This window comes from Muscardinus avellanarius (assembly GCF_963383645.1).
Source record: "Muscardinus avellanarius genome assembly, chromosome: 15".
Classification (NCBI taxonomy): Eukaryota; Metazoa; Chordata; class Mammalia; order Rodentia; family Gliridae; genus Muscardinus; species Muscardinus avellanarius.
This window is the reverse complement of record NC_137801.1, coordinates 63,548,816-63,559,870: the sequence shown is the minus strand read 5'-3', so window position 1 is coordinate 63,559,870 and position 11,055 is coordinate 63,548,816. Positions and strand designations below refer to the sequence as shown.

Genomic DNA, 11,055 nt, shown 5'->3' with positions numbered 1-11,055 from the left:
TGTTGTGTCTACTTTCAAATCTTCCACGCTTCCCAAACATGGTGACAGAAGAAAGGGAAGGACTTAAAGGGAAGACTAACTGGCTCAAGCCAGAATAACTAAGAGGTGAAGCAGAAACATCCTTAAACCAGAAGATCCTAAGCCCTTGCCCTGAGCACCATATGCTTTCAGAAGTCCTGTTTGACTCTCCCCACCTATCCCTCCCTTCCCCTTGGGCTGAATAGTCCGTGGAGCTGAGGGGACATGCCCACCTCAAACCAGGCTTCCCTCCCCAGACTGGCCTCAAGGATGCCAAACCCCATAATGTCCTGTCCAGTGGCATCCATGGACTTAATGGATTCTTTCCCAAGCCTGTCCTCTTGATGATAAACTTAAGTATAGGCAGAGACCTGGGGCTGGGGGTGGCATGGGGCAGTGTGTGCTGGGGAAGGGGGAAGTGTGCACAAAACTCAAATCCTGGGATGTCCATGGGTATGCATGCAAGGCTCAGAACCAGGGATGAGAAGAGAAGGGCTGCAGCAAGAGGTGGGAACTGCTTTTGTATTCTTGCCCCAGCCTTGAATATGTGAGCCTAAGAGCCCTCCCAGAGATGAGCAAGCAGCTGCGATGATCTAGGAAGATCTTCACACGACCAACACGTGTGTTGCAGTCCTAGAACCCTACTCTGGTTTCCTTTTGGAAACCCCTCTATTCCAGAGTCTACATCATATTTTCCTTGATTTGATACCTATTTCATTTTGTCAACTAAATGTCATCAGCCTAATAGGTTTCACCAGTGCTAATTCTACACAAGTTTGGTATTTACTGAATATCAACCATGAGTGACAGTGTCTAGTCACATCACTTTCAGAAATTCTGACCTCCTTGAATATAGCATCCTTGTAATTTTCCATTTAACCTACCCTCTAAAGAAAACTAAGTGTTCTAGGTTGGTGTGTGTACCCAAGCACACTGGTCATTGTCCCAAAAATTCTCTCTTGCATTTGAACTTTGCAAGGTCATCGGTTACTTCAGTCTGATGCAGTCCACCTCTTCGGTGGCAGGTATCCCCATCGTTTTGAGGTCCAGGTCAGCGCTGGACTTGCTCCCATTGTAAGAAGACTTCCAGTGGGTCAGCATGATCTTCTTGAAGTACTTGATGGTGTTGTTCTTGACCGTCACGAAGCACAGCGTGTTGATGATGCTGTTGCTCATGGCGATGCACTCAACCACGTAGAAGGCGGTGAGATAGTGCTTCTCCTTCACAAACACGGTGGGGAAGAAGTCACGCACGATGGTGAAGCCATAGAAGGGTGCCCAGCACAGCACGTAGGCCGTCAGGATGCACATGAGCATCAGGACCGTCTTCCGGCGGCAGCGCAGCCGCTTGCGGATCTGTTCTGTCTGGAATCCAGGAACCGTCTTGAACCAGAGCTCCCGGGAGATCCTGGCGTAGCACAGGGTCATGGTGACCACGGGGCCCACGAACTCAAGGCCAAAGATGAAGAGGAAGTAGGACTTGTAGTAGACCTGCTGGTCCACTGGCCAGATCTGGCCGCAGAAGATCTTCTCCTGGCTCTCGACGATGAGAAGGACCGTCTCGGTTGTGAAGTAAGCAGAGGGGATGGCGATGAGGATGGACACCGTCCACACCAAGGCAATGAGGCCGGTGGCTGTCTGGCACTTCATGCGTGGTCTCAGCGGGTGGACAATGGCCAGGTACCTGGGGCAAGAACAAAGGTGGGGTTAGCCACAGGCAGGAGAAGGGACCAGGTGAGAAATTGACCTTGGCAAAGTTGTGAGGGGAGAGACCTGGACCCCATCGCTACCTAGCCCTGCCACCTCTGGTGAGTTTTGTTTAATCTCTCTTAACGTCAGTTTCCTTTTCTGCAAAAGTTTTGGGTTTTAGAGATTAAATGTGATAATGTTTGAACAGCTCCTGGCAAAATTTCCAACCTGGTATGTACTGAAAAAAAAATAAAAGGCAACAATTATTATTAAAAGTAGTAATAATGCTTCCCAGCAGTTTCTAGCCTGGCAGTGTTTCCAGGCTGGTCGTCAAAATCACCTTGAAGTTTAGAGCTAAGTAGGCCTTGTGTCTCCAACGCTGTGCTAGGGGAACGCTCCCTTTTCTGTGGAAGCAGTGAGCAAAGTTCTGTCTTCATTCCACATCTTTTAAAATATTTCTCTGTCGGCAGAGGTGGAAGAAGAGCACGTTGCCCTTCATCTCACTTTCCAGATCGAAATTGGAGGCCAGCGAGAGATGGACGGCTTCCTCGGGGTCATCTACACAAGACCCTTGCTAGAAAACATTTAACCTGACCCCGCAGGGCCGATGTGAAAAATCAATCGAGAATACACACGACTACGTTTTTTATTTTTAACCACAAAGCATCAGATGGTAAGAGACACTGCTTTTGTCCTTTCCAAAAGAACCCACATGACAGTTACCACAGTGGTCCAGGAAGGAGAAAGCCCTTTCTGGGGGCCGTGAGTCATCTGTGTGGTATGACCGTGTTTCCCATGCTTGTGCAAAGAGCTCTGGTTTCCTGGAAGGCTTTGCACGTCTGGCAGGGGGTGAAAGTTGGAGAAGCAGAAAGATGGGAAGATGGGAGAGAAAAACAAATCAACACTGGAAACCAACACATTCCTGAGTGTCTGCAGCTCAGGTCAGGTAGAACTCAGGGCAAATGTGATGGAGGCTTAATGGAAAGCCATGCCAATTCTGTTTCCTTTGAAACCAATTCCTTGGGAGTCATGTTTCTTGGAATTTTGATCTGAAGAGAATTTCATTTTTTATTGTATTTCTGTCCTTCCCCTATGACACAATCAGCCATACCCAGTATTTGGACGGTTCACTGGAATAAGACTCTTGCCCTCTTCCAGCCCCTAGAAGATGTTAAGTGAAGCTGGATGGGGAGGGCACCATGCCAGCTGCCAACCCTGGCCACCAGCATCCATCCCTGGCACTTCAGCCATCTCCTTAGTGCTGAATGGGGACCTCTGCAGAGCATTGGTGATATTTTTGTGAGCGCTCATGTATGGACCCTTCATAGAGGCCACGCAGCTTTTGATGTCCCGAGAGCATCCAATGTGCTCCGACTTGAACAAGATCCAAGCACTCATTGGCTGAATTGCTGTCTACCCCACAGTGAAAGCTCACTACACTTTCACAGAAAACTTCTCTTTTCACATTTGTTCCCTACACAAATTTTCACTATATAATTCTGTTTCTTCCTTTCCCAAGAGTAACTTCCTAAGTCTTTAATCAGAATCAGCATTTTCAATGAACCTGCAAGAAAGAACCCGACTGAGGACTCAGAAAGCCAAGAACTCAGTCCCAGCTTCGTAGCAACTCGCTATGTGAATTTCAGCCATTTTTCTTAACCCTGTGGGCTTAATTTCCTCATCTGTAAAATGGAAATACCACCTGGATACCGTGAGGCTCCTATAAGCTACTGTATATGAACAATATGCTATTAATATACAAAAACTGTTATTACCTTAAAACGTATTTTTTGTCCAGAGCTATTTTGTATACACAGCAATGTTCAATTATCTATTATTAGCAATTACTGAATTTATAAGTCTTATACTACTTTGTACTTTATTGAACCCAAATCTTCACTTCAGAACTAATTTTGGGATTATTTCACCCTGGCCTTCTCTGACATCATCCCAACTCCACCCCCAGGGTTAGTGCTATGGGCTGTATATTGTGAGGACTTCCTGACACATTCCCCCACAGGCGAGTTGCATTAAACTATTTCAGAGTTTCCCAGCAGCCTCAGCTGGGCCAGGAACTCCAGAACTCCAGTAGTAGTAATTCTTGCTTATGTTTTAAGTTTACAGTTTACAGATAATTTTTTTAACTTCATTTTCATTAGGTAGTCTTGACTCTGTTAAATGAGTCAGAGCACACAATGACCATTTTATGGATGAGTAAGCTAAAACTTGGAGAAGTAGAATAACCTTCTAAAAGCCACACGGCTAGAAAATGATGTAGCCATGACTCAGACCTGCATCTTGCTGCAAATCCAGTGACTTCTCCAATATGCTATCAGCCCTCTTCCTTTCCAGCAAGAGTAAACAATGCCCCCTCCTCCTGCCTTCCCGGTATCCTAAGGGCCCTTCTCCTCTTTCCTCTTCATCACCGATGGTTTCTACTTACTGATGTTCCACAAAGCAGTCAGACAATTGGCAGCTGCTTCTCTCTACATATGAGAAAGCCCTTGCGTCCCTGTGTGTCTACAACCTCAGGGGCTTAGGTTCCGACCCATTCAAAGCCAACAGTTCCCAGAGAATGAGGAATAAAGGCCACCGGACAAAGAAATATTCCAGAAGTAGTCTGTGTGATGAGAGTGCGCTAGGTGACTGAGCACAGAGTTTGGTTCCTCTCTATCCCAAACCCTGGGCCAGATCTAACAAAAGTTACAGCAGCTCCTAGGCTGGTCCTGGGAGGGGCAGAGCGCAGGACCTGCCCCGTGGAGCAGCCACCGCCAGTGATGAACTATCAAAGGGCCATTTGGGTGGGGCGTGGCTACTCAAGCCTTAGCAGGTCTCCTCAACTAGAAGAGAGTCTCCCAGCTCTGACTTCCTGGTGTCTCCAAGATTCTAGAAAAAGAAAGGAGGATACCCCAGCACCCCATGTGTTGCAGATCCAAAGGATTCACTTCCAAGGCACTGCAGGTGTCTCCATTACAAAGAGCAAACACAGATCACAGATGCGGGGGGGGGGGGGGGGGGGGGGCTGATCTCTAGGGATCTTTTTCACCTCTGCCACCAGGTTACACTCTTTTGTCTCTTTTGTCGGGTTTGGATTCTTCTCAAATATGCCTCTATCTTTTCTAAGCTCTACTCTTTTTGTTTCTTATCCCTGCCACAGGTGGCTCTCAAACCTTCCTTCTGCTCACCTCGGGCATTCATTCTCTCTTCTAGGCTTTTGCAAATACTGTTCCATCCTCTTGGAAACCCTTTTCTTCATTTGCTGAAGGTCAAGTTAAAAATCCATCTCCTCTGACCACTCCAGCACACAAACATGTCACCCTTTTCTATACTTCATTTAGAATTTATTCTTTACAGCCGGGCATGGTGGCGCACGCTTGTAATCCCCGCGCTTGGGAGGCTGAGACAGGAGGATCAAAACCAGTCTCAGCTACTTAGTGAGGCTCTCAGCAACATATTGAGACCCTGTTTCCAAATAAAATATGAAATGGGTCTGGGAGTGTAGCCCGGAGGTAGAAAGCCTCTGGGTTCAACCCCAAGTACCACCAAAAAAAAAAAAAAGAATTTATTCTTTACTTATTCCTAATGGCTCCTGCTGTGTTCATTCTTCCGTCACCCACCCTATGTCGTAAGTTTCCCCGAGGGCAGTGATGATGTCTTACTTCTTTTGCTGTCCATGAATCCTGGGCACTTAAGAGGATTTTGATTAAACTTCACCTTCATCCAGAGCCTGGCACAGAGTGCACAGAAATATGTATATTTCCAAACCATGGTAACGGTTCTCAAAAAGACTGGAATTGTGTTTGGAAAAGAGGACATAAATGTGTTTACCCAGCACAATACTAGAGGTAGTCTGGGGCAAGATAATGAATGGTTGGAGCTAAGTACAAGGGTTTGAGCTGTACTTTGCAGACAATGGGGCCATTATTGGTCATTTAAACAAGAGAGAGGAGACATGTTCTTGATAGATTAATGTGGCTGCAGCCTTGCTTGTTTCCTTCAAGCCATGGGGACATTCTCTCTGTTCCTAGAACCTATCAAGTTTGTTCCTACCATGGGGCATTTTCTCTTATAATTCCCTGTGTCTGGAAAGCTCTGTCCCAATGGCCACCAAGTAGACTCCTCTCCCAGCCAGAGGTGGATTCAAATGTCTTCTCAGACGCCCTTCTCTGACTCCTCACCCGCAGTAGGCCCTGTCCTCTGCCACTCTCAGTATTTCTGTGAGTGTGTTTGCTTTTATTCAGTGCACTCCCCACTCCTGGTATTATCTTCCATGTTTCTTTGCCTGACAGTCATCTCTCTCCATCCTTTGGATATAACTTCTGTGAGAGCAAACTTTTAAAATCTTAGCCACCATCATATCCCCAGTGCCTGGAATAGTACCTGCCACACTGTAGCAACCCTGTAAGATGCACCATCGGAATGAATGCCATGGCTGAGTGAGTAAATGAAGGTGTGCTATGGATCATGGGGAGGGGGGAGGGAGTGGGACTGGCAGATGGGTGGAGCCAAGAGATGCTGAAGGCTGGGAGGACCAAGGGGAGTGTATGAGTCCAGCCTAGTGAGCAAGGTGGGGCAGGGGTGACTGAAGGAATGCTGGAGAAGGATGTTCATCCCAGCTGAGATGCCTGGGAGAAAGATGGAACCAAGGGCAGAGGCAGAAATCCAAGCAGGCAGAAGATATATAGTCAATGATACATAACTATGTAAAAATAAATAGTTCTGTTCTGCTATATCTTGATAGCCATGTTTCTTAAAAACTTTTTTTTTAGAGCCAGGCGTGGTGGAATATGCCTGTAATTCCAGTACTTGGGTGGCTGAGACAGGCGGATTGCAGGTTCAAGGATAGCTTCAGCGTGTAGTAAGACTCTGATCAACCTAACAAGATCCTGTTTCAAAATAAAAGTAAAATAGAGCTGAGGGTGTAGCTCAGAAGAAAAATGCCCCTGGGTTCAATTCCCAGTGCCACAAAATAACTCAAAGCCTTGTATTATTATTTTGTGCAAGGCACACTATAAAAACAATTGTTTCCATGAAAACAGGTTATCCCATCAGAAATATTCACTAGTGTGTCTGGTTTGGTTGTTCTCATTCTTTTAAGAGTTAATTTGAGAACTATAATATCCACTCTTTGATCAGTGCTGCTCTGTCTTAAACCATTATTCTAAGCAATTATAGATACTGTTCCATTTACTACTCAAAATAACCAAACACTTTAGGTTTTCATACTATCCCATTTTATAGATGAGAAAATTGAGGAAGATAAAGGTTAAATAACCAACATCAGGTGATAGAGCAGGAATTCAAACCCAGGCAGGGTAAGTGCTAACATTACCCCCCTACAGATGTTTCTTATTAAACAAAAATAAAGGCATTTATACAACCCTAAGTATATTCCTTATTCCAAGATAAAAATTTAGTTTCCTATCCGGGCATGGTGGCACATGCTTGTAATGCCCTCGCCTGGGAGGTGGAGACAGGAGGATCGCACAGGTTCGAAGCCAGCCACGCTGGCTTAAGAGACTCTTGTTTCCAAATAAAAAGTATAAAATAGGTCTGAGATTGTAGTCCTGAGGTAGAAGGGCTCCCAGGAAGCCCAGTACCACCAAAACAAAACAAAAATTTAGTTGCCTCAAGCTAACCAAATCAAACCTGAAAACTACTGATAAATTTTAAATATGTAAAACCAGACCAAAAAATATCATTGATTTCTAAGCCGGGTATGGTGTCACATGCTTCTAATCCCGGTACTTGGGAGGCTGAGACAAGAGGATCATAGGTTCATGATCAGCCTCAGCTACTTACATCCTCCACAACTTAGTGAGACCCTGTTTCAAAATAAAGAATAAAAGAATAGGTCTGAGGGTTTAACTCAGAGATAGAATTCCCCTGGGTTCAATCCCCAATTCCACAATAAAATAAATACATAAATAAACAAATCAGTGATTTCTTTTTTATTCTTTATTTTATTTTATGTTATTGGTGTTTCTGGGGTTCCTGGAAACCCTTCTACCTCTGGGCTACACTCACAGACCTATTTTATACATTTATTTATTTGGAAACAGGGTCTCTTAAGCCAGCGCGGCTGGCTTCGAGCCTGCATCATCCTCCTGTCTCTGCCTCCCAAGCACGGGGATTACAAGCGTGCACCACTACACCCAGCCAAATCAGTGATTTCTAGACCATAAAATTGAAACTAGATGGTAGCAGTACATTAAAATGAACATAATTTGAGACAAAGAGCAGAAGTGTCAATTAAAAACACAGTGCACTGGGTCAGCCAATTAGTGAGGCAAAGCCGTGGATGGCCCTGGGCGGGCACACAGAGCTATCCTCCAGTGTGTGGGTGCAAGATTCCAATCACAGCCCTGTTCTGAATGACAGCAGCCAGCAGCCCCACAGCGCAAACCACGCTCCCTAATCCATCTTTCTTATTGTGTTTTGTTTGCGATATGTAAACTTCCACTTATAAGTCAAATGCCTATTTCAGACAAGCTGAGTTTGGTATGAAAGTAGGATATGGGCTTGATGAGTTCAGTAGGTCAGGGTTGATTGCTTGATTGACACAGCTAAACCTTTTACATGTTAAAGCTAGCCCAGTGCCCCTTCATCTATCCTGGCTTCCTTTCTCCCAAAGCCCTCTACAGTTGTCAGCCTTATTGACAAGGGGGCTCCTACAAGGTAAAATGGACCTCGCCCAGGGAGCAGGGCCCCATCCATGGCAGGCACCCATCTACCTCCTTTCAATAGCTTGGAGCACCCCCTGGGAAAAGATGCCTGAAAGTTCCAGAAATGACCCCATATGCTGTCCATGTGCTATAAGAGAAGGTGGCCGCTTCCATTTTCAAAAAAGCTCAGATGCAAAGTCCCTGGAGTTCTTTCCTGGTAACCCTGGGGGGAAACTGGGCGGTGAATACTCTGCTTGGCTGCTGTCCTGTAGTTCACCGGAGTCCTTGCCTAAGGGGACACATCCTGGGGCCCACCACTTCTGTGAAGGGCTTTGATGGAGGAGACATAGCCTTCTGAGCACCTGCTCCTGGTGATGGGCCAAGGGCCATTTCAGACACTAACTCCCTGGTATCCTTCCCTGAGAAAGGAGGCAAAAGCTCCACCCCTCGGTGGTTTTAAAGCCAGGTTCCTTCCTAAACCTTCAGAAATAGACTTCTTCCAAGGCTATCTCACCCCAGTGGCCTCATCTGCAGCTTCAAAAAACATGCTCTATTAGCTGTGCTCCTCCCTGGAACACTGCCCAGGTGCCCCGAGTCCCGGGGCCAGGCTGGAAACGCCAGAGCCCTGAGGCCAGGGGACAGCGAGGGCACATGTGTGCGCTTTGGGCCCTCTGGGGGCAGGCTGTTCAGCTCCAAGTACACGGAGGCCTGATTCGACCCTCAGGGTGACTGTGTGTAGACCATAACAAGGTGCTTTGTAGTGGGTCAAAAGCAGGCAGAGGAGCTTGCGAAGACTCTGCCCAAGGACCACGCTGGCCCATTAGTACAAGTTAATACCAGTGAAAGCTAAATATAGGGAAGATCTGCAGAGGCTGCTGTGATTGACTGCATTTGTCATCTCTAGAAAGAGACTGTTTGCGCCACTGCATGTAAATGAGGTGAAGGTGCAAAGCATTTACTGCAACCACAACAAAAGGTAGTGTAGGGTCTCTTTTGCCTGTGTTTTTTTTTTTTCAAAACAACTTTCTTGACCAATTAAAAATCAATTCATGCTAGAAGCTAATGTTTTAGTAGAGGAAGTCTTGCAAAAACAGAAACTTTACTCAAGGTATTTCAGTTGCCTCATGCCTGCATCCCAGCACTTGGGAGGCTAAGACGGGAGGGTCTCAGGTTTGAGGCCAGCCTCAGCAACCTCAAAGGACCCTCAGCAACTTACCAAGACCCTGTTTCAAAATTTTTTTTTAAAAAAGGCTAGAGGTAGAATGCCCCTGGGTTCCATCCCTAGTACCAAATAAATAAATAAATAAATACATAAATAAATAACCACTTGGAACTTAAAATCGTCCCTCAACACCTGTTCTTAACTGCAATGAGCAAGTTCAGGTGGAGGAGCAGATCCACAGCATCAGATCAAAAGCCTTCCCACTGACCCACCCTAGGGGGCTCTGCTGCCTTCTATCTCACCAAAGCTGGAAACCTCGAACTCTTCTGACTGTTCCATCCATGGGCAAACTTTCCATGGCTACAGGGATACAGATACTTCTCATTCATCTGCAACTGCAGAAGTGGGATGACTGCCACGTCCCTTCTTCTCTGGCTGCCTTTGCTACCCCTCACCCCTCCTGCCCATGTACCCACCTGTCAATGGCAATGGCCAGCAGGGCGTTGGTGGAGACGTAGAGAGAGACAGTGCGTAGGTAGTTGACAGAGGCACACAGGACATGGCCATGCTCCCAGGAGAGCTGGCGTACCACGTAGTAGTCCATCTCAAAGGGGCAGCAGACGATGGCCACCAGGAAGTCAGAGATGGCCAGGTTGGCGATGAGCAGGTTGGTGAGGTTACGCAGCTTCTTGTAGCGGGCCAGGGCAGCGATGAAGATGAAGTTGCCAACACCACACACCAGCATGATGCCCACCAGGGCCATGCCAATGACAATCTTGGCAGCAAAGAAAGTCCGAGAATTGGTCACATCCTCGTCTTCATCTGAGGGCATATCATAGTCACTGTAGCTGAAGTTGGAGGGGAAGGAGACAGCTTGGGCTCCGTAGGGGTCGAGCACAGAAAGGAAGCTGGTGGAGGTGTTGGTGGTATTCTCACCCGTGACCCCCACAGCGACCTCCATCTGGTCAGGTGGTGCTGAGAGAGAGCAACACTGCTGGGAATTCTCCTGGAGCTCTGAGCACAAGCCTGATGTCTCCTAATGAATCAGAAGGTCCCTGCCAGCATCCTCAGGGTACAGTATCCAAGCTCTGCTCTAAGCCTTAGAAAGACAAACAAACAGTTGGCTACATGTTGGAGTGAACCTGGCTGAACTTAAAATCATTCTGTAACCTAAGCAGACCCATTAGCCACCTGCTCAGAGTGAGCCTCGGGTGATGGAGTGGAAATAAAGGAACCACCGAGAGAAAGCAAATGAATGAAAACCACATCTCTGCACAATTAGGAAGGGCTGGATGGCTTGCAGACAACGGGGCCCTGATTGTGTACTTCCATTCCACCAAAGACTCAGAAATGTTGCACTTTTCCTGGAGGACCAGAGTTGGGAATGCGGGAAGGGGAAGGGAACAGAAGTGACCTGCCCCAAGCTCTATTCGCTGTCCCCACAGCCTGAGCTCTGTCCCTGTGAACTAGTCCCCTTCCATGGTGACAATGGCTCCTTTCCAGTGGCTCAAGAGAAATGAA

At 46.8% G+C, this 11,055-nt stretch overlaps 1 protein-coding gene across 1 annotated transcript; it reads right to left on the bottom strand.

Moving 5' to 3' along the window:
* Nucleotides 1-1,005: 1,005 nt before the first annotated feature.
* On the bottom strand, nucleotides 1,006-10,495 carry PROKR1 (prokineticin receptor 1; the record flags this gene model as incomplete). The annotated part of the gene is made up of 2 exons (XM_080711799.1): nucleotides 1,006-1,702; nucleotides 10,011-10,495. 2 exons carry the CDS (start codon nucleotides 10,493-10,495, stop codon nucleotides 1,006-1,008), a joined length of 1,182 nt encoding a protein of 393 aa, XP_080567925.1.
* Between the last annotated feature and the right edge of the window lie 560 nt (nucleotides 10,496-11,055).